A 25,027-nucleotide genomic window follows, 5' to 3' on the forward strand; every position below is an offset into this window, starting at 1 on the left:
CAATTCAAGTGCTATTAATATCTCAAAGAACCTGGTATTACATTCAAGGACAAAACATTTTAATCAAGTATCAATTCTTGAGAGAAGGTGAATGAGAAAGAAGTAAAGTTGGAGTATGTGGTTATAAGGAATAGATCACTGACATCTTTACAAAGCCCTTACCGAAGGATGCCTTTGAATATCTTAGAGGCATGGTTGGGGTGATTGCCCCTCCTTTTCAGAACTAATTATTGCTGGATGGCATCAATCCAGTGGTCTTAATTGACTTATCCTACATCTGGACTTGATGTTTTTGGGAGTTGCCTCTAAGTGGGAGTATTTGTGTAGTTGAGTATTGTTGATCTATCTTAAGGGTGTGTTGGCCCTTTGTCATTGATGTCAAAGGGGGAGAGAGAGAATCATATGAAAATAGTGTAATCTGAATACTTAGTGGAGACTTGGGAGAGAGAGTTATTACTTTGTGCATTGAAGGTTATTCACATCATATGTTGCCATCAATGCCAAATGGGGAGATTGTTGGATAGTGGAATTGTTGTTGGTTATGTGTGGCATTAATTTTTTGTCATTGATGTCAATGTATTGCTTTTAGATAGTGTACTTGTTGTTGATTAGTGCAGAGATAGGTTCGACAAAGACACGGTTTTGATTCATTTGTGCATGCATGGAATGGTGTTTAGTGAGTCTACATGCTATGCTTTCCATTGCATATGGTCGTGCGCTGATTTGGTGAAGTTACAAAGGATTTGATGAAGACTAGTTACCATCAGTATTTACTAATCATTGTTTTAGAGAATGCTCCAATATTTTGATTGGTAAGTTTAGCAAAATTTTGGTTTGAGATTTAGGATATTTCATGGAGAGATACATTCTTGTCTTTTTGTCGATTTTCTTGAGGATTAATGGTCCGGAAGATAGTTTGCTTGTGGGATAGAGAGGGAATTTATTTCTTGGTCAACTTAGTCAAGAAACATGTTGTTTGGGTATCTTTTTGATGATAGCGTGTTGATAATCATTGTAATGTATTCTATATTTGTTCTAGCCAACACTTATGGAATCACATGGGTTGATGTAATTTATTTTTGTATTAGGTCTTATATTGAGCCAACTTAATCAATGAGACTTGTATAAGGGAATCCATTTGTGAATCTGGTATGTGTATGGATGAATGCAAAAGTGTAAGAGGATGATACGATGTGAGTTTGGATCAAAGTAGAGATCAGAGCTTTTTGAGAAGTATGAGTGGAATATAATGTCGTGCTTCAAAGGAACTGAATTGGCATAATTGATGCTCTCAACCAATTCATTTCAGTGGATTGCTGTCCATATTGAATTGTTGTTCACTCGTTGGGTTGTTGCCCTTGTTGTATTAGAGCAGTGAGCTCCAGGTGAGTGCTTGAATGCACATGCATTCTCCATTGTACCTTTAACAAGGTTATGTATGTACTAGTACATCATCTTGTGAGTTTGATCCCCACTAGGTTTTTTCCCTTACCAAATTTGTCGAGAACAAAATTTTGGTGTTATGTGTTGTGGTGTTATTTGCTTTGCATTGCTCTAAAGGTTTCAAATAAGGCGTGGATGGTTTAATGTTTTGATTTGCCCACAACTGATTCACCCCTCCCGCCTCTTCAGTTGTGTGTGGTGCATATTTATTCCTAACATTGATGACATCACTTTATAGCTTTGCATACATCGTTGTAGGCTTATTGATGTTTTGTATGGCCAAGACTTACCAAAAATCTCTTATCTATTAATTAGTTTTTGGATCACAACTTAGGAATAGAGTCTGATAAAAACTAGGATAAAATAGTATCTGTAATTTGGTATAAGTCTAAGCATTCAAAGATTGTTGCACGTGCCTCTAAGAATGATAAAATGTTTAGGCTTGACACAATTGATAATAATCAAGCCTTAGTGATTAAGGGTAGTGAACTAGCCATGTTATGGCATCGTTGATTTGGTTATTTGCTTATCTTGAGTAAGAAAAATATGATAAAAGGACTTTCCTCACTTGAGTACTCAAGTGCTATGTGATCTGGTTGTCTTGTTGGAAAAAACATTTAGCACCCTTCTATCCAAGTGAACATTGTGCGGACCAACCTTTATAGCTGGTGCATACTAATCAGTGTGGGCCCATGACACCTAATCATACTAGAAAAATGTGAGTGTTTTTCTTGCAGCATAAAGCTGAAGCCTTTTCCTACTTCAAAGTGCTTCGTACTCTTGTGGAGAAAGGTACAAATCATCGTGTTCATGTCCTCTGCTAAGATCAAGGGGGCAAATACACCAACACAAAATTCTCCACGTATTTAAGCAAAATGTAATTCAACATCAGTTGATTGCAAGATACACACCTCATCAAAATGGAGTTGCTGAATGGAAAAAATTGCATCATCGAGATGGTTCGAACTATGTTGAAAGATTTTCACTTGCAACATGCACATCGGGCTGAAGCTGTATGCATTGTAGTTTATCTTTTGAATTGTGCACCAGCCAATGGCCTTAATGTCGTTACACTAGAAGCATGGAGAGGTGTAAAGATTTCTATCTCTCATCTTTGTGTGTTTGGATGCACTGCCTATATGCATATGCTTAAGCTAATAAGAAAGAAGCTAGATGAAAAGTCAATGCAATGTATTCTTCTTGGATCCTAACACAAAGAAAATTTACATTGGTAGAGATATAATTTGTGTTGAGGAGAATGATGTAAATTCTCCCATATCATCACCAGCTTTAGGTAGTGCTCCTATATATAACATGGATGGAAAAAACGATGGGAATGTTGATGGTCAATTAACACCCACAAAGGTTACAAAAACATTACCAAAGTGGTATACTAGTACCATTTGAGATGTGAAACTGGACAGAGTTCCAGAGACTTACACTTGAGGTCCAAGGAGTCTTAGGATGGTTTGCAATGAGTTAAATTTAGCCTTAATGACATCAGTCGTTGATAATTTTGAGTTGTCTACTTTTTAGTAAGCACTATAGTCAAAGCCTTGGAAAGAGGCTGTGGATGCAAGAGTATCAATTGCTGATGAAAAAAAACACTTGGGAGCTTGTTGATCCACCACCTGGTATAAAAACAATTGGTCGTAAATGGATATTCAAAATTACGTATAAAACAGATGGAGCATAGATAAATATAAAGCCACACTTGTTGACAAGTGTTATGCTCAAAAAAGGGATTGCCTATGAGAAAAAGTTTGCTCCCACAACAAAAATTAAGACCATTAGAATCATATTTTCTTTCTTTTCTCATTTTGGTTGGAAACTATACTAAATGGATGTAAAATGTGCATTTCTCAATAACACCTTAAGGAAGAGGTGACCCACCAGAGAGATATGTTTCACCTGGTGAAAAAGAAACTGTATGCAAACTAGTTAAGTCCCTATATGCTCTTGAACAAGCTCTTAGAGCTTGATATATTGTAATTGATGAACATTTGCTACAACATGGTTTCACTAGGCATCCATATGATCCGAATCTGTAACATCCACTTTTCTCGGGTCTTAATTAACAACTAACATATTCAAAGAAATACAGTTTATTCTTCAATTTCATGGGAAGACAGTTAAATCAGTTACGTTCGTATGAATGAGATTAATAGTTAAAATTAGTTGAACAAAATTTCATAATTAAGAATTGAAAACACTATCAATGAATTTACTATGGAAATTAAAATCTACATACCATGGAATTCGAGATCGAAATAAATTTAGGGATGCTTCTGCAATTACCCAGGTTAGTCTACAAATACCACTATATCAAAATCAAATGACGATTACCATTAAATACCACTAAATCAATTAGGGCATCACATAGCACTGTATCAATTTGGGTGTCAATTACCATTGGATCATTTAGGGCATCAGATACCACTATATCAATTAGGGCATCAAATACCATTGGATCATTTAGGGCATCAGATACCACTGTATCATTTAGGGTTTAAGATACCATTGTATCATTTAGGGTTTAAGATACCACTGTATGATTCGTTTCCTTCCGATTTGCTTAATTGTGGCAATAACATAAGATTAGAAAATATGCTCATAATCATTATTCTTATAAATGAAAAACTGAAATAACAATTCATCAAATAAATCTCTCTTTCACAAATAAATATATTCCACGTTCAGTTAGAAGATCAACCGATCTAATTGGTTGCCAATTATATTGACGATAAGAGTTGCTTTCATTTAAAGAATAACTGTAACAATGATACAACTCAATTAATCTTACCTTCTACATGAATATACATCATAAAAGTAAGAAAACCTATTTTTGACAAACTTTTGAATGCATAGCTTACCTTTGTCTGTTGCACGTTCAACAACTTGTGGAGAGGTGAAACATTGATAGGGGCTTAACCACCCAACCTCGGACCATAGCTTATCTTCACACAATCCCTAACAAGAAAGGCCTTCCCTACTCGGAATAGACATGGAACATCTTGTCATCCACTGAGCATCCTTGTACCTAATCACACCACTCGACTTGACAGCAAGAGAATACAATAAACATGATCATGCATGAGCTATTAAATGATATTATTCCAGATCTAATGTTTCATAGCTGACTTTTATTTCTATGTCATTGTAGACTCCATCTCACCTCTTCACCTCTTCCATGGCTATGCAGCTGGTGAATCCTAGGTGCTCGGATCTCAGAGCAATCGGCTCTGTTTGTTTATTCTCAACTCATATATATATATATATTCCATTATATCACAATCTATGATTTGAAAAAGATATTCTTAAAGATTGCAAAAATTATTGTTTAATTCCAATCTCCATTGACAAAATGATTTATGGATTCATACTATGGTTACTTGGCTTTCACTTGCCATGAACAAAGCTAAATTAAAAAGAGGATCAAATCTATAATGTCAAACAAGTTTTCAACAAGATATCATCAAGATAAATACCGTAGCTTACTGCTATCAAATTCGATGTTATTGTACCTTTGTTCAAGAAAAATCAAATCGGAAATATTGGTTTCGGGTGTTCCTCATAACTTGGATAATTTGGAGATGATGTCTTGCTGAACACTCAGCTACTTGCTACACCTTTACTTGCAAAATAACTAACATAGCTCCAACATAAAAGTACTTTACGATTTCTGCCAGAATATCTGAATGGACAAATCGTGGGAAGCATTTATTGAAAGGTATAGACTGATATAGCAGAGATATTGGCACTAAGAAGAATGTAATTAGGTGTTATGGAGAAGATGGAAATGATTAGGTAGTCGGGTGTTTTGAAAACGATGTCCTTCTTCCTCTCTTGACTTATGATATAAAAAAGGTTTCAAAAGACTTCTTGGCTTCCGTAACTTAAAGAATATTTGCCAATTTAAAATGCCAAGTGTTCAGTCGGTTTCAAATAAGGAAAAGGAAGAATAAAGGTTGGAAGAAAATTTGAAGGTTTAAAATCGAAATTATTATGGTTTATATTTTATCTACGTGCACAGAGATTTATTTTTGAGGTGGCATCATTATATTATAATTATAAAGAAGATAATATTATGGTGTCACTTTATATTTATTTCTGTGTACGTACATAGGTATAACTTAAAATAATATTGAGAAAGATCAATCAAACCTTTAAGGTACGTATTATATTTTAATTAATTTATATTATATTCTAAATTGTTTATCTAATAGCTCATGCGGTTCCGTCGATTATATCTTGATGTTCAAGTCGCTAGGTCCTCAACCCATTTGCCCAGTGATGGTGATGCTCCTGTGCTTAAATCTTTTCTAACAATGCTTCCACCCCCTTGACGTGCTTCCTACAAGGAAATTCTCCGCAGTTGAATCATATTACCATAACAAGTTACTAATCATAAATAATCATAATGGCTAACCGCCTTTCCAATTCCATTGGTTCATGATAAATAATCAATTAGCATGTTATCTTCATATGAAATTATAACGACTAACCATTTTACCATTTCACCAGATTATAACTGTCAGCTGACTTCATGTGAACCTCAACGGCTATTTGAACATTTAAATTAGGTCAAAAATTGGGATGTAATAGAATCTCTACCTCAAAGATCAATAGGGGATATTGTGATCGCTAATGTTTTTGTTGATGACTTGCTTATCACAAGTAGTTCAGAAGCAATGGTTAAAAGTTGAAACAACCAAAAATGATCCCAAGAAGGCTTTTTATATGACAAATCACCATGTCTTTTTATCACAAAGAAAACCAAAACATTGCTCAAGAAGTTTAGAATGATGGATTCCAAACCTATGCCTTGTCCTATGGAATAAGGATTGTAGTTATCAGTTTCTGATCCATCACTTCAACTAAATGCAACTCTCTATTGACAAATGATTGGAAGTTTGATTTATCTGACATACACTAGACTAGATATTAGTTTTGCTGTTAATTATCTATCAAGATTCATGCTAGAACCAAGTATAGGTCATTGGCAAGCAACAGAAAAGGTCTCCAAGGTACATACATGGTACAGTGGATCATGATTTGGAATATAAAATGAATACTCAATTCTGCTTGACAAGGTATACAGACGCAGATTGTGCAGGATATGTTGATGATAGGAAATCTACTTCTGGTTTTGTTTTCTTCTTGGGTCCAGGACCGATTTCTTTGGGAAGTAAGAAACAATCCACAATTGCTTGTTCCTCAACAAAAGGCAAAGCCTCATGTTGCAAGTGCAATAGTTTGTCAAGCAGTTTGGTTGTGTCACATATTAGAAGGATTGGGGTTACGACAAAACCAACCCACCATCCTCTACTACGACAATTAGAGTGTTCTCAAGCTTGTTCATAATCCAGTGTTTCATGAACAAGTCAAGCAAATCAAAGTTGACTGTCACTTTATATGAGAACATGTTAAACAAAACAACATTCAGCTCCAATTTTGCTCCACAGGAACAACAGGCTAATATCTTCACAAAGCCAAGCCTCTTGCATGTGTGAAGTTTGAAAGTTTTCAAGATTCTCTTACTAGTACTTTAAAGAAATGATGTAATAAGGAGGGAATGTTCAATATTGCATCATTGGCTCCATGCAGATAGTTTTTTATTTGTTTATGTTTTCCTGTAAATATATGTTGTTTGTTTGAACAACATTAGGATATTGTTTATTATTTGTTGAACCTTGATTGCTATTTTAAAGCACATAGTGCACCGCATTTCTGTGTATATGTTTGTAAACTGTATTAGATAGAGATATATGGAAAATGTTATGATTTAATATTTCTGATAAATAGCAATAAAACATTCTAAAATGAATTAAACCTGGAAAGGGAGCTCACCAAGTCCCCCAAACCCAAAAACTTCTAAAATCCTTGACCATTCAATTTAGTGTGCTCAAGTGTAGGATACCACTAAAATTTTTTGGAATAAAATTCAACAACATAAAAAATCAACAAATCTGATGTGAACATCACATTACACAATATTTACATGGAGAAACCCTTGCTGGGAAAAACTCCACCAAGCCAACTATGCATTATCTTTGTCAAAGAAGATTAAAGGCCACACAGATATTTTAGTCTTTTGTCATCCTCCTGACAACCGCCCTATACCTTTGAACTCTCAAGGAAAATTATATTAGAAAAACATTCAAAAGCATACCACCATCTCAAGGCTTCAATTTATAGGAAATGTGGAAGAAAGCTACTGCTAAAGGCTTCCAAACAACAGATTCTCATACTGTGGTAAAATATGGCAACCAAAGCTTCTTACAAAAACCAAACAATCCACTCCTTGAATTCCTTCTAGAATGTGTAGAGTCATTCATTTTGGCATTCAAAGAAACATATTTTCCCTTCTTTCCAAGAGCTCAACTTGGGCAAGCTAATAGTCACTTGCACAATGCACCGAGAGGCCACCTTTCTCTCCTTTCCAAGACCCCAACTTGAGGAGATAATTAAATATTTTCAGGAGTAATTAATAAATATGCCTTCAACAACTGTAGGGAGAATACTATTAACAGATTATTTTACATTGACACCCTAGGTGTCTAGAGACACCTTAACAAGAATGTTGTGATAGGATTTGAGTTTACCAACAATTTTTTGTTGATAGAAAAACTAAATAGCAAAGAACTCTGGTTGTATATTTAGGATATTTATAGACCATCATTAAAATTTGCGGAAAAGGATAGATGAATAAAACTACAAGTATGATGTAGAATTAATAGAGAAGAGCTGATTGAAATTGGGTATCTATGCAACTAACTATAAATTTGATGTGCAATAATCTAATGATCATTGTAATCTGTTAGTTTCTTAGGATGGGTGCACATGTACTAAGCACTGCCATTGTATTTGGTATGTGTTTTCCAAATGGCAGTGAGCTCTTATTTAAATTGAGAATAAGTCACGAAGAGACATGTCCCATGAAAGGGACATGTCTATTCAATAATTAGATAATTAATATAATAAACATCTAATCATTGTTATATATATAATATTAATTTCTCTCATTTAACAACAAACTTATATATATCAATTATATCTCATATATAATTTTGTTTATCCGACAGAAGCTACCAAACATCAACACTCCCTCTTAGCTAGGTAGGATAAACAGACATATTACCTCAAAGTAATATCAAATTGGCAAGATTAAGGATATCTTAGAAGATTTCCATCATTTGATATCGCATTCGATATCATGAGTATTGGTCGTCTGGAATATCAACAAATGATATTCACCAAGTACTCAAAAGGTTTTGATATCACATTTGATATCAAGAGTATTGGTCTCCTAGAATATCAATGATATTCACCAATTACTTAAAATAAAGTTTGATGTTACATTTGATATCAGGAGTATTGGCCTCCCAGAATATCAACGATATTCACCAAATGTTCAAAATAAGGTTTGATATTACATCTATTATCAAGAGCATTGGCCTCCCAAAATATCAATGATATTCACCAAATACTCTTTGAGTAATGACCTCCTAGAATGTTGAGATGCAAGACATTCACTATATACTCAATTTGTTTGATCTCATAATACAAGTTATTGTAAGATCGTCACCTTATAGTAACTTTTGCAAATACAAGTGACATCATTTGGAAGTCGTCACTTCTTCATGATGTACACAGGGGGTAGGCCCATTAAAATCACATAGTCATGAGGTATATTCATGAATCACAGTCCTCTTGATTGCTACAATTTATTGATCACTAGAGAATCCATCTCAACATGGCTTACTCCCTTTGAATCAATATGATCAGGATTATCGATGGTTGATTGAATCACATCCTTTATCTGCTCCCTCTCTTTCAAGGTTGCCTCTAATGAAATGTCAGTCTCCCTCTAAATCTCAATCTCCCTTTTTCTTCCAATAACATTCTTGTAGGAAAAGATCAATGCAAATAGCTTTTATAAAAATAAAAATAAGAGAGAGAGACTACAACAATACTTAAGGATAATAAATAGTTTTGCATAATAAGACCATTCCAATAAAATATATTTTGAACATATATGCATATATTCAAGCTTCTATATATATATATATATCTTAAGATATTATTATTTTTTATTTTATTTATTTATTTATTTATTGATCGGTAAACGACCAAGGCCTTGATATATATTTTATTATTTAAATAATCATAATTACAAGTCCTCCGTTCAAATGGGCACTGGTAGGAAAGAACGGGGAAGAAAACCTCCAGTCTTGCCTGGGACTTTCGTCCTAAAAGATACAAATAAATGAAGGGGCATACCCTTATTACAAATTTTAACTATTTAGGAGAAATCTCCTATTCAAGATAATTGTTTACAATAATCTTTTTAATCCGAATTGATGATGAAATTAGGAATCCAGGAGATAATGGTGCTTTCCATTGCTGATAGATCTGGATACACGAACATTCTTTATGATCCTGAAACACATATATTGCCAAACATAACACTAAATGCAACATTTTGTCAGCAATAAGTTAGAGTGATATTACCGAGAAAAGGCTAATCCTGATCATTTTAAGGAGGAAACATCCTATAATACTATAATCACATAGTATGGAAAATATCATTTATATGCTTTATCAAAATATAAGGTATCTACTCCATCTAACTATAATCTTCATAAAAATCTCCCGAATTGAATCTGGGAGTGTTGAGACCGATAATATTACTATTTGTAGGCCTATTCACATAATTACAAATCTAAAACTATATGCATAGACCTGCAGATAGTATTCCAGGTTCATAGAGAATCTGATAATTTAACAAACCAAAGATGAGCATATGTTTATAATTTTATGTGAAACAGAGGAACCTGTAGCATATGCTTAGTCATCCCACATTATCTCCATAATAGGGAAAAATGGAAACAGCTACAGATAAAGCACAGCCAATAAATTTGAATTACATGTCCAAATTAATACTTTAAAGATCCATTGATTGAACATATGTATATAGACTACTGAGTGAAATGCTCTACACTTAGTTTATACACATATGCTCAAGCAAATAAAAATATGTTCATTCAGCAAATAGTGGATGATGATGACAGAATATCGATATAAACAACCTCTATCTCATACCTGAAACCGAATTACCAAATCTTCTGAACCCATTAAAGACCATATATCAGAATTCATAGAAGAACCCATTTTAATGAACTCCTTATCTGAAATACTAATCCTAAAAAGAGCATCTGAGAAAGCGTAACATAACCATCTTCCTACATTTATATTTAATTTTAATATTGAGGTTCTAAAAACAGACTCAGAAAAACCCAAAAAACTCAAAAGACATATAAGAACTAAGATATCAAACTACTAAACCTAAGATAGTTTACTTTAACATAGCAGAATGTTAAACCGACCTCTCCTGAAACAACCAGAGAGCAAAATATTTAAGGTCAAAAAAGGATAATCTGTAAATTACAAACTAGACTAAACCCTAAAAAATGAAACTATAGACAAAGTTCGAACATGACAAAATCAACCAGATTTATGAAAAACCATAATGATCTCTGCTATCTCCTCTGAATCCTCCGAAAAGAAATCGGGAGGGAAAACCAGAGCATTTCTTGCTTTGCTGGATTTGTCAAAATTGGGAATGTTAAACTCGAGCTCACGCCAATTTTCCAACTTCGTACCTGATTCAACATAGGCCCCGCATATATCCAAATAGTTTTTTAACCATAAAACATTGACATCTTAGACTATACCTCTCCATCTTAAGAGGAATTCAGCACTGGCTTTAAGTTTGGGCCAAATTTTGAAAAAGCCCACATTATCCCTGATTGCCAGTGATGGCCTTCTTGGCACATTGGCAGCTGCCAAACTCCCTAGGGAAACAGCCATATATGCTTCCAGCATCGGAACCCATCCCTTGTCATCCATGCTAAATATAGCCTCTTCCAGGCCTACACACCAGACTGGGTTGAACAGGTTTAAACACAATCTAAAGATATCCCATTTGGCAATTTTAGCTCTAGCTAACACTCCTATTAACGCCCCTATAGCATCGCTATTCGTTCTCCATGAGAACTCATAATTAAAAATGCCTTCACCTAATGCTCTGTTCAGGGCGATTCTAGTCATACTGTCTACCGGATTTAAAATTCTTCCCCACCTCTCTGGTTTGATCCTTCCCCTAAACACCATAGTTCTCGACTCTACCGAGTGAAAGATGCAAATGTTCGTATCCATTTTGGCAGACCAAGACAAATTACCAGTTTGTTCTTCAAAAAAGGGGAAAAAACGAATCTTTTGGAACCGGAACTTACTAGAAACTTAACTTAGGTTAGGAGGAAACATAAATCCGCAAGTTGAGAATGCCAAAAAGGAAAACTATATATGGAGCCAGGGCCGCCCATAATTTACTTATCGGATAATCATGATCTGTAAATCTAATGAGTTAAGAGGCCATCGAACCCCAGTTAACACTAACACCACCAAAAGCAATAAATCCACAGATTCTAAACTCTAGACACCGAGAAAATATGTGACTATACACCTATATGTTTGGTAAAAGATATCTAAAAGGAAATTAAGAGTTTCTCCATCCTAATGTTTAAGGGCTACATTCATCAATTAACCAAAAGCAGAAGGATCTTTTTAAAAATTATATATCACAAAATCATTGCCCTCTACTCCTAAATTAGCCAAACTATCTGCTTTACCATTTCCTTCCCTATATATGTGTTCAATCTTAATATCTTCAAAACGATCCAATAATAAAATAATCCATTCCAATCTGGAATTGAGCACCCAATTAGGTGTTGTTTTCTTCCTAATGGCATTAAGAACGATTTGCGAATCACCTTCAATGACTATTTTAGACAGACCTAAATCAGAACATATCTTTAAACCTTCTTCTAACGCTTTAAGTTATGCTAGGTTATTAGAAGTTGGTAATATACTAGAGGCTTTCTTTGCTATCCATTCACCTTTGTCATTATTAATAATGATTCCTATACCAGCTTTCCCTAGATTTTCTTTGGCAGCCCCGTCAAAATTAAGTTTAGCCCATCCTTTTGGGGGCAGAATCCATTTGCAAGACTTTCTAGCCTCCTTATTAGCCTTAGAATACATCTGCAGAGGATTAATCAAGTTGGACCATACCTTCTTCATTGATCCATCTCATGAAGAGAAGGAACCTTCTTCTGTATTGATTTTTCGAAGATAAGAATTAATAGTTTCAACAATACTTATTTCAATTTTAACTAGAAGGACTTCAGGTTCCATTTTTGAATTTCTGAAAATCCTTCTGTTTCTTTCCTTCCAGACTTCCCAAAGAAAGATGAAAGGACATATATTCCACAGTTTACTATAAACACTTCTATTAATATTGACTGGCCAACTTTTAAGGAAATCAACAAACAACCTAGGCAAAGGAGAAGACCATTCCAATTTTTTAACTAACCATTCCCAACATAATTGAGTAAAGGGGCATTTGTATGATATATGCTCAACCGATTCTGAATCTGCTTTGCAAAGGACACACCTAGAGGGATCTGGGATCCCAAATTTTTGAAGTCTATCTTGAGATAGAATCTTATTTTGAAAAGCTAACCAAAGAAAGAAACCAGCCTTAGGCAAACATGCCGAATCCCAACAAAGTTTTAATGGGATGTACACTTTTTCTCATTTCTCAGAATTGATTAGTGTATTGTAACCATTTTTAACACTGTATTTACCATCATTAGCTGCAGCCCAAATAAGTTTATCTTCCCTAATTATCTGTTTTGAATTTCTTGAAAGAACCATTTTCTCATACTCCTTATTAATAACTGGGTCGTTCTCAATCTCTTTAATAGATTTCCACTGCCATATTTCCTCCTTACCTATTATCTTTTTTGACTTATAGTCACTTACTTTATTACCCCAAATATTGATCAATTTATGTTTGAGATTTTCAAATATTAAGTTATGTTCAAGAGGGGGAAGACCCTCCCAAGAGTCTTCCCAGAATAATGCTTCATCACCTCTGCCTATATCCCAAGTCAAATAATTGCAGATTAGATCTCGACATTTAACCATAAAATTCCAATTCTCCGACCCTTTAGGGAGGGACTTACACCTAAATATAGAGGTCGGGTCCTCCATGTTGAGGTATTTATTATATAGGATTTTAGCCCACTTCTGATTTCTTTCCGAATAGAGACGCCAGATAAGTTTAGCTCCTAAAGCTTCATTTTGAAATTGAAGTTTCTTAATACCTAATCCTCCATATTCTTTAGGTCTGCAAATTTTATCCCATTTAACCAAAGCTAATTTCTTAGATTCTTCGCAGTCATTCCATAAAAATTCTCTTAATCTAGATTCCAACTTATGATTTAAGAATTTGGGGAGGGGAAGGCAAGATAACGGATATGTAGGGATCGCTGTTAGAACAGTGCTGATTTTGGTCTTCTTCCCAGCTTTGGTTAGCCACTTCCCTTTCCAATCATTTATCTTGAGATTTATTTTGTCTAAAACATTATACCAATTTTTGTTCGATTTAGATCCTTTCTCTAATTCAATACCTAGATATTTACAAGGGAAGACTCCCTTCTTAAACCCCATAATTTTGCAAATCTGATCCTCTATCCTCTTGTTTGTGTTTAAGAAGAAAATTTCTGACTTAGTGTCGTTTACTTTTTGTCTAGATGCCCTCATATAATTGTTTATAATAGATTTAACTGCAATGGCTTCTTTAATGGTGCTCTCACCTGGGAGTATCGTGTCATCAACATATTGTTGATGTGTAATATTTGGAATTTTTTTAGTTACAATTAATCCCTCAATTGCTCCTTCACTCAGCGCTTTAGAAAAGGATCTACCAAACGCTTCAGCCATAATAATGTATAAGAAAGGAGAAAGGGGATCGCCCTGCCTAATTCCTCTGGAAATCTCAAAGAATCCTTCTCGAGATCCATTGACCAGGACCGAAATTTTAGTGGTGGAGATACATTTGAAGATGAGGTTAATCCATTGGCGAGAAAACCCAAAGGCCTCAAGGGTCTTACACAGGAATCTCCAGTCCACCATGTTGTAAGCTTTCTGAATATCTAATTTCATGAACATACCTGCCTTTTTGGACTTTTGAACAGTATGAATAGTTTCCTGGATCATAATGATTCCATCTAGGATGGATCTGCCCAGCACAAATCCCGTTTGTTCCTCAGAAATTATCTTAGAAAGTAGTGGTTTCAATCTGTTAGCTAAAATTTTGGAAATTTTTTTATAAATTGTGTTGCACAGCGCAATTGGCCTATAGTCTCCTGGTGATTCAGGAGAAGATTTATTTGGGAATTAATGTAAAGAATGAATAATTAATTTCAGCAAGGAGGGAGCCCCCTTGTCTCGATGCTTCTATGGCTTCCCAAAGTCCTACTCCTATAATATCCTAGCATTTTTGGTAGAAAAAGGACTGAAACCCATCCGGGCTGGGAGATTTATTTGGATTCATATTAAATACTACATTCTTTACTTCTTCGTAAGAAGTTGGTTTATTAAGAGCTTTGTTATCCTCCTTATCTATGATGCTTGGAATAACTTCTAAAATTTTACTTTGAGCGATCCTATTAGATCCTTCTAAATTGTTAAGAATATTTTGGAAATGACTGACAAGAGTATCAGCAATCTCATTAGGTTTATCTGTGAACTTGCCTGAATGATTTTTTATACTAGAAATTCTATTATTTGCCCGATTAACTAGAGAAGAATTGTGGAAAAATTTAGTATTTCTGTCTCCTTTATCTAACCATTTCTCTCTGTATTTTTTTCTCCAAAAAATTTCTTCCGTGGAGAGTAAATCCTCTTGTTTTCTTAGAAGTTCCTTTTCCAGTAGAAAACTCTCATTATTCATGCCTTTCTTGATAACTTCTTCATTTAATTCTTTTAATTTTGCCTCTACCTCTAATTTCTCTTTAAATATATTATTAAAGTGATTTTTATTCCAGTTAAGAATTTTATCTTATAGCATTTTTAATTTGGACATGAAAGCGAACATTTTAGATCATACAAAAGTACCTTGAGACCACCATGATTTAATGTTGTCTAAAAAGTTAGGATCCAAGAACCACATTTTTTCGCATTTGAAGGAACACCTGACTGGTTTATGAGGTTCTGAGATAACTAACCTGACAGGATAGTGATCAGATCCTGCTATAGGGAGGATGGAGGAAGTTAAACACAAGTTATTGGAATCTAAATCTCCCTTAATAAAAAATCTATCTAGTTTTTCTGCTATATTTGCAAAATCTTTCCTCCTATTATTCCAATTATAGGTACCATTATTAGTTTGAATTTCTAATAGATTCTGCACCTCACACCATACTCTAAAGTCTTTAGTAGCTTGAGATAATTGGGAAGAACCCCCTTTCTTTTCTTTGGGATCTAAAATTGAATTGAAATCACCTCCTAATATAAACAATTCATTTTGATAATTATTTAAGAAATTACTGATTTCATTCCAGACAATTCGCTTGTCAGGATTGCTAATAGGACCATATACATTAATAAGGAAGAAAGAAAGGTTAGATTTCAGACTTTGACACTTGCAACTGACCCAATTGTTATTAATATTGAGACATTCTAAATTCACTTTCCTATGATTCCATATTACCCCTATTCCTCCGGAGGCACCTATGGATTCCTGCGATACCATACTCCAGTTACCAATAGCTCTTCCCAGATTAGAGCTTTCTCTCTTATCCAGTTTGGTTTCCTGAAGCAAAATTATTTCAGATTCAAAGTTTTTAAAATTCTGTTTTAACTATTCTTTTTTTGCTAGGGGCATTTAGGCCCTTAGCATTCCAGGTTGTAATCTTCATGGTTCCACGGAAAGGCACTTCCCCTTCTCTGCATTAAATAATTGATGAATTTTTTGCTGTTCCTTTGCTAGTCCATCTATTTCCCTCAACTCTTTGAGAGATTTCCTGCCTCTCCTAGATCTTTTCTGACCAAGATTAGGTGAATTGAGAGCACCTTGATTCTTGGCTATACCCAGCTGATTCGTCTGAACTGAAGCTCCTGTAAGAATTTCTGACTGATGTTGCTCTTGCTCTAGCTTATCCTCATTTTCTATTTCCTGCATAATAAACTCAGCCATCTTCTGCTGATCCTTGACTTCTCCATCCTTATAATCTGATCGGCTAGTTGTCAATAAGTTTGCTGGTGAAGCTCCTGGATTACTTTCTTCTTCCAATTCTATAATATTCCTTCTGAGGTCTTCATATGAAAAACCTTCTCCTCCTAATTGCAGTACCTTCTTAACCAATTCTTCTTTTTGATTGAGATCAGTCTTGTTAATATTTTCAGGGTCGAAGACATGAATAAGCTCCTCAGAAAGTATCTCAATTTTTTCTATATCTATACTGTCCAGATCTTCACACTTCTTCCTTTCAATGTCTGACATTTCTTTATTAAGAAAATTTTGAAATTTTTTAACAGTGGAATAAGGAGATTCATATTTCTCTACTTGCTTGTCTTGACTCCTGTTGTCCTGAGATTCCCTTCTTGGGGATGGAGTCTTCCAAAATTTAGTTAATTTTTTAGATAATTCTTCTTCTGATAATGTCTTGACCAAAGAAGAATCTTTAGCCTGAATTTCCTGAGAATCTAAATCCTTATTTTTTGTAATACTCTTCGTTAAGCTGGGCAAAGGAGATTTGTTTTTTACATCATTTTTGGGAGAAGAACATTTTCTGATATGCACTTTCTGATTTGCATTTTTCTTTTTACCTTTCTTACTTTTCTTTTTGTTCTTCTTGCCTTCTTTATTGTTGCTTTTATCATCTACAATAATGCTCTGTAATCTGCCTGGGTTCCCTGAATCTTTCTCTGCGTTAAGATAATGACTGACTGGGGCTAGAGATTCCTCTTCCTTCCTCTGTTTTTCTACTCTTGATGGATCTACCAAAATATCTTTTTCCGGAGAGATATAAACATATTCCCTGACTTTCTTCCTTTGAACCTCATCTATATGATCCTCATGATCATATAATCCTTCTGTTTCTTTTCCCATACTACCTTTCCAGCTATTATTAGGGTAAAATTCGTCTAGATCAGAGGATATAGACAAAATATCAAATTCGTCTTCTTTATCATCATCCATCTTGATAATTTCCGTAATTCCCCCTTCAAATTTCTGAAAATGTAATCTATACACAGCTCTGTTTGTGATGATTTTGATAGGCCTGAATTCTGATTTTTTTATATTACAATTTATGAGGATTTAGATATTATTACTTCTATCAAAGGTATAATCCAGACCTATCAAATCGCCCATAGATTTACCAATTTTTTTAATTATACCAATATCATTCAACTCCGGAGGAATAGGATTAACATGAAACCAGGAGGGAATAGAAAAATCTAGGTCTTTTTCAAAACGATTAGGTTTCCAGTCTACAAATTTAATAGCGCGTCCATTGAAAAAACAGTCTGGTTTCTTTAGAAACTCTTTCTTAACATCCTTATTATCGCATATAATATATAGCAATCTATCCGAATAGTTAGATATACTTACCTGGTTGCCGCAATAAACTTCCAGCCACTCCATGACATTGTAAATTTCAACCGAGGGTCCATTCCAGTATACGAATAATCCCACTTCCATGCACTCCTGCCAACATTCCTCACTGCCTTTATTACTAATAATCACAACTTCTTCTTCAGATTCGACCTTGCTGGTGTCTTTTTTAATGGGTGTGCGTCTATGTGGAGGGATGTAGGGTTCTTTATGCATCGAATCTAGGGTTTTAAAATTTCGTAAAGTGGTGGGAGAATGAATGTCGAAGCCTGGTTGAGAGTGGAAAATGTAATTACGATTCATACCAGCATATTTTGTCATGTTAAAGAAATGTATCTGCCTGTCTAGGCTGTGTCGAATGAATGCAAAAATGACTCTCTGTGTTGCCTCTCCTTTCGGCCCCAACCTCTGGCTTCTGAGTGTTCGATAGAGCAGAAAATTGATTATTCGTGGAGATGTTGGGCAAGATTGCTTTCTGATTTTGGTTCTTCTTCCTGGATCTAGACCCTTCTTTTGTGTCGCCGGAGATGACTTTGGTTCTCGGGAAAAAACCTTTATTAAAACCCTGATCAGTCTTTTTATTTCTGCGTTTGTTTGGTTTAATAAATCTTTCGCTGTTCGCATAAATGTTCGCATGTTTAGCTCTGCTCGCCATTTTTTCACACCATATAAATAGTTTGTAGTTTTAATTTATATATCTTAAGATATTATTAATATAAGGTGATCATAAAAATAAAAGTAAGTGAAAATAAAAATACTTATCTCGTTATTTATTTTCCTCTTTTCCACATCTTTATCCACACTCATTCACCTTTCTTTATGTTTGTCGATCGATTTGTGGTAGGTCCCTCTTGCCTTTTAATGATATCTTTTCTTCCTTCCTCATATATCTTCAAGACTTCATTTCGGAATGCCCCATTGGCATTTTGTGATCTTACCTCGGTCCAAGAAGGCAATATACTCTCAACTTATATTGGTCAAATGAAAGTATGATTAATTTGTAGTGATATCAATGAATGAAAGTACAATTGATCCCTAAAGTCCATATTCCTGCAAACATGCTCAAAGTCCAACAATGCCAGCTCATTACATTTCGTACCCAATCTAGAAATTGTGTTGATAAGGTTATAAAGATCTTCAATCTTTTCACCACAGGCAAGTGCTGATAAATAATCCTCATCATCAAACACCAAAAACATAATCCTTGGCGATGTGTCGACCACGTTTCATAGTCTCTGGACTTCGAGATTTGTCAACAACTTCCACAATTGCATGACAAAAAGGATTTATATTGTTGTACAAAGGTTGGTTGTGGGTATCCATGTAATCTTCCAAATTGTATGCCCCTCCTTTAATTAATGAGTGGACCTGCATTTTATTATAACCTTTTTTTTTGTAATTTGGATGCCTATTGAATATTCGATCCTTTTCACCTTTGCGCGCTTATCACAGGACCCATGTGGATAGGTTGACCGGGACAATGTGGAGGGTCCACCATTTTAAATGGTCCATTGTTTGTTGGTTTTCTCACCAATGGAAAATGCAAGATATGTTGTCCTCCCAGTTTGCTGCGAATAATATCTGTGTTGAGGAATCACATAGCACTCACCCAAATATGAAATTTTCATTCTCGCATCTACATCAAGAGTTTAGATACAACACAGGTTCTCTTGAAAATAATACTTTCTTCAAAGAATATGAGATGATAGCATATAATATGTTTCATGTTTATACTCTTAACACTTTTACAGTTGTCCGATTGCTTCTTTTCAGTTTCGAATATTAATCACTTCCTTGGACTTCTATGTTAAATGAGAGGTCCAAAAGCAGTGATCTTGGAGAAATATGATATTCTGAAAACATATAAATTTAGCTCGGGGGTTAATTTTGAAACTGTGGCAACTGGAAGGCAGGTTCTGATTCAAATTCAAAGCTACTTGTTTACTACACCATCTCTCCTCGCAGCATCACCATTTCCTAAGGCTTTTCACCAGGAGTAACATTGGTTACCAGATGGTGGTATGTATCGCTTGTCATTGGCCCTATTGTCTCCAGGGAAGACTTCTCAGATTTGGCCCTGTTATATATTTATACATTCACCTCTGCATCATCGATGAGAAAAGTACAGCTACTTTTTACTGAAAATCACCGACCGTCTTAATGCTTCCCATTTCATTTTTAACACTATCAATGTGGGTCTGCATATAAAATTACTCCCCTAGAATTGTAACCTGTTCTGATACCATGTTAGTTTCGTAGGATCATTGCAAATGTACCAAGCACTGCCATTGTGTTTGGTATGTGTTTTCAAATGGCAGCGACCTCTTATTTAAATTGAGAATAAGCTATGAAGAGACACATCCCATGAATGGGACATGTCTATTCGATAATTAGATAATTAATATAATAAACATTTAATCATTGTTATATATATAATATTAATTTCTCTCATATAACAACAAACTTATATATATTAATTATATCTCATATATAATTATGTTTATCCGACAGATGCTACCAAACATCAACATAATTTTGATGCAATGCTAAATGAATTTGTAAAAATGATGTCATTATATGTAGAAGAGATCATGTCCTCACAATGCAAAAGGCCAAAAAATCTATAACCATATAGATAGGAATGCAACATAACTAATTATTTGTTTTTTTTGACTCCAATTAAATTTCCAATTAAAGAGATAACAACTGATGGAAAGCAAACATTAATATTTTTGAATCTAACAGAAAGGAGCATTCAATCTTGACATTACTTAACCCAAAAAAGTGTTTATCATCCATATTGCTTGCAGCAGTGATGACACAGGATAATCACTAAGACTCCCTAACTCCACTTTACCGAATCCTCCAAACCTTGCTTGTGCAACCTGCCACCCCAACCCCTTCTCCGCTAGTCCACACCTGATATGAAATGGTTCTGATACTGATCCCAATATCATTCATCTTGGAAACTTTTCATGGTCTTCATAGTTGTCAGTTTCTTCTTGGAACCTGATGGTTAATGAAATCCTAGTCACACAAGTTTCTAAATCAAAATAGTTCTAGTACTAATCTTGTTATGTTTCTCACTAGAAACCTACCAGGTTATTTATATATTCTGGATTCTTCCTAGAAGCCTCCTAATCTGATAGCATGGAGTTTACAGGTCATCTGAATATGATCTATCTGTTAGTGAATTCTCATTTCAGTACATTATGAGTGATTGGAGCTATTGAACTTTAACAGCATGGTCTTGATGCAATATCAAAGTTTTACTTATCAAATTCGCATGAATTTGAGTACAGACATTCATACGTTGATCTTGCTGACTTGGGTAATGGAGTGGCAAAAGAGGAAGAGAAACTTGTATTGCTTGAAAGCGGTCTTCAACATGCAGACACTCCAAAAGCTGTCAATTTGTCTACCAAGTCTCAACTCTTTAGGTTAGGATAATGTTCTCCATCTGAGATGGTTACTTTGGTTGATGCTATTATCAAATGGTTTTATTCTATTTCTATATATGTTTTGTAGACCGATCCTCATTGTCAAATGCTGGGTGCTAGGGGCTATTGAACTTCAACAGCATGATCTTAACGTGATCTCTCAATTTTACTTATCATGTTTGCATGAATTTGAATACAGACATTCAGACATTAATATTGCTGATGGTGATGGAGTGGCGAAAGAGGAAGAGAAAACTATATTGCTTGAAAGTGGTCTTCAATATGCAGCCACTCCAAAAGCTGCCAATTTGTCTACCGAGTCTCAATTCTTTAGGTTAGGTTAATGTTCTCCATTAAAAACAGTTACTTTGGTTGATGCTTTAATCAAACGGTGGTATTTTATTCAATGCTTGTTGGCTTACATTGTCAACATCAATTTCAAGGGCATACTGTAATATCGATAACTGAGTAGGCCTGATGATAAAAGTTTGTAACTTTTAACATTATCCTTGAAGAACAACTTGGGAGCCTCGAGGAAGGTGCCATTTAATCACGAAGCCTCAATAATTGTCAGTTTATCTTGTAAATTTTCTAAGGTCTTCATAATTGTCAGTTTCTTCTTGGAAAATGATGTGAAACATTGATGGTTAATGAAATCCTAGTCACATTTTGAAATTTTCTAAATCAAAATTGTTCTAGGACTAATCTTTTTATTGTTCTCACTAGAAACATACTGGGTTCTTTATAGTTGCTGGGTTCTTCCTAGAGGCCTCTTAATTCAACAGCATATAGTTTACACGTCATCTGAGTATGATCTACCTAATAATAAAATCTCATTTAACTGCAGTTTTAGTTCATTATGGGTGGTTGGAGCTATTGAACTCCAACAGCATGATTTTGACGTTTCTGACGTGATCTAATTCACATGAATTTGAATACAGACATTCAGACATTAATCTTGCTGATTTGGGTGATGGAGTGGCAAAAGAGGAAGAGAAAACTGTATTGCTTGAAAGTGGTCTTCAACATGCAGCCACTCCAAAAGCTGCCAATTTGTCTACCAAGTATCAACTCTTTAGGTCAGGATAATGTTCTCCATTTGAGATGTTTACTTTGGTTGATGCTTTTATCAAATAGTAGTATTTTACTTCAATAAATGCTTTGTTGACTGATCCTCATTGACAAATTGCTGGTCGTTGTGTTGTGATCACAGGTTTTTTACAATGGATGAAATGTTCTTAATGGAAAATCGGTTGACTTTGAGAGCAATGTGAGTATCCTGTCATAATTTTTTGTTAAAGATGATTTAGTTAGAACATTTTGCCTGGTAGTTTTCCTTCTGGTTACTCACTGTTCTCTAACGTCATTTGCAGGGCTGAATTTGGAGCACTACTCATATATTTTTATATCTGTGACAGAACAGATGTATTTGGACAATCAGACAAGGTGTTTATTTAAAATCTAGCATTCAAATACTTTTCAGATTTTAGAGCTTTTAGCTCTTGTTGGATTTTGTGTCATGTGATGCACTCTCATGCAAATTCTAAATTCAATAGTCTTCAAAAAAATAAATGTCTTTTATATCCTGTAATGAACCTTCTGTGTCATACTTGATTTCTTCTACAAATGCCCTATATTGTTTAGCTATTCTAGCTACCTTTTAGTTGTATTTGTTTACCTCTCCTCAGTGAATGGGATTTTTTGAAAATAAGTGCCTTGTAAAATTTCAATTTGTAATGTAATCGGTGACATTGGCACGACACTCCCTCCGGGTCCATGTGAAACAGTTTTAACCTTGAGCTACGAACCAGTGAAGACACAAATAGGTGATCTCATCCTCTTATTACAAAGCTGAGACCCAAACCTGCAATCACGTTAGATCAGCATATGCACAAGCCTGCAATCACAATGGTGCGGGGTTTTGAACTTACGTGGGGACAACACCACCACCACCACTAATTAACCAACACACTAAGTGGTGAAACCCATCCTCAGTGAAAAGGATTAGCAATGAACTTTTCTCCATAATTCTTTTGATACTCCTCCTATGTCAATATTGATTTCTCGAGGGAAAGCATGCTTTAGTTTTTGTCTTTGAGAAAAACGTGAACCTTTTCTTTTGCACCTACATAATGTGTTTTTGCATCAAGAGAAACAGCTAGACATGAATCTAAAGAAGATATCTCTCTGAGCATATGGAAAATTTCACAGGACAGCAGAAAATGCCCTTTGCAATGAGATTAATCTTCCAGAGTATGTGTTTAGTATAAATCTCCATGTTTGACAAAATAAAACACTCATACATGAATAGATAAATACAGAAAAACACTAGGGCATTGTAGCTGTTAGAACATTGTAATTGTCTTTTACTGCACCCTAAACAGATTATATTCAATGTAGAATCAGAAATAATGAATGTTACAAAGTGGAAATAGATGGGGCAGAAAATGCGATAGGCAGTGAGATTAATCTACCGATATATGTGTTTAGTATAAAGCCCCATGGTTGACAAAATAAAACACTCATACATCAATAGATAAATACAGAAGAACACTAAGACATTGTAGCTGTCTTTAGTGCACCCTAAACACAATATACTCAATGTAGAATCAGAAAAAACAAATTTTACAAAGTGGAAACAGGTGGGGCGCAATCCTATACTGCTACAATTGCAAATATATCGTAATAAGAACAAATATAGCATAATAAGAGTAAATGCTCATTGGCTTATATTGTGAACATCAATTCCAAGGGCATACCGGATACCAATAACTGAGTTAACATAGGTTTATAATTTTTAACATCATCCTTGATTCACAACACGGGGGCCTAGAGGAAGGTGGCATTTACTCATCAAACCTTATGTGAAGAGGCATTTATTTGCCACCCACCCCCTTTGGGTAAGTATTGAAAGCCAAATGAGTTTATCAATCGAATAAACTTATTCTCGAAAATTGGATTTTGCAAAGATGTGCTCGATGTGATAATCTTTACATACAAAACAAGGATCCAATAGTCTATCATAAATGCATTTCCTATGAGACTAAACCTTAATATGTTTAGTCTTGCTACACTATAATGGGTTATTACAAATTGAAAGAGTATCCTTGTTGTTGTGGTGTAGTATGGTTGATTGGCCTTGTGAAAACCAAAGTTTCTCAATAATTTTGGATAATGTGTTGCCTGTCTATAGTTTGCCTCCTTATTGGATAATGCATTGCGCTTGTGTTTTTTACAAGATTATCTAGACTGGATCCAAGATGATAGATATAACCAGAAGTAGATTGTTGAGAGTTGTTGATGTTTTGGTAGCTTTAGTAGGATAAACCAATACATATACATATACATATACATATACATATACAGCTATAATTAAGTTTGCCATTATATTAATTATATTGATGAATAGAAATGTCTCATGAAAGGACATGTCTCTTCTCTTGGTTTATTCCACATAAAATACAAGAGGACGCTGCTGTTTGGAAAGTACATACCAGACATTATGGCAGTGTTATTACATTGCAGAGGTCCTAAGAAAAACAACATGGTATCAGAGCAGTTTGATCTTAGGGAGCGAAGTTGGGGATCTGACTTTGAGAAGAAAATGATCAGA

General features: G+C 34.7%; 1 protein-coding gene across 3 annotated transcripts in view; it reads left to right on the plus strand.

The window, feature by feature from the left end:
- LOC149578559 (protein REDUCED WALL ACETYLATION 3-like) overlaps positions 1-25,027 on the plus strand; it is a 63,657-nt gene that overhangs the window by 19,696 nt on the left and 18,934 nt on the right. The window contains exons 4-8 of one of the 3 annotated variants that reach the window (XM_089829823.1): positions 21,277-21,414; positions 21,614-21,748; positions 22,356-22,493; positions 22,628-22,684; positions 22,788-22,860. In XM_089829823.1, the coding sequence (XP_089685949.1) occupies positions 21,277-21,414; positions 21,614-21,748; positions 22,356-22,493; positions 22,628-22,684; positions 22,788-22,860 (541 nt within the window). The remainder of the gene's footprint in view (positions 1-21,276; positions 21,415-21,613; positions 21,749-22,355; positions 22,494-22,627; positions 22,685-22,787; positions 22,861-25,027) is intronic. The other 2 variants (XM_089829827.1, XM_089829833.1) reach the window with 2 other exon arrangements.

The sequence above is a fragment of the Cupressus sempervirens genome, chromosome 1 (genome assembly GCF_028749045.1).
Source record: "Cupressus sempervirens isolate cs-2001-9-10 chromosome 1, ASM2874904v1, whole genome shotgun sequence".
Classification (NCBI taxonomy): Eukaryota; Viridiplantae; Streptophyta; class Pinopsida; order Cupressales; family Cupressaceae; genus Cupressus; species Cupressus sempervirens.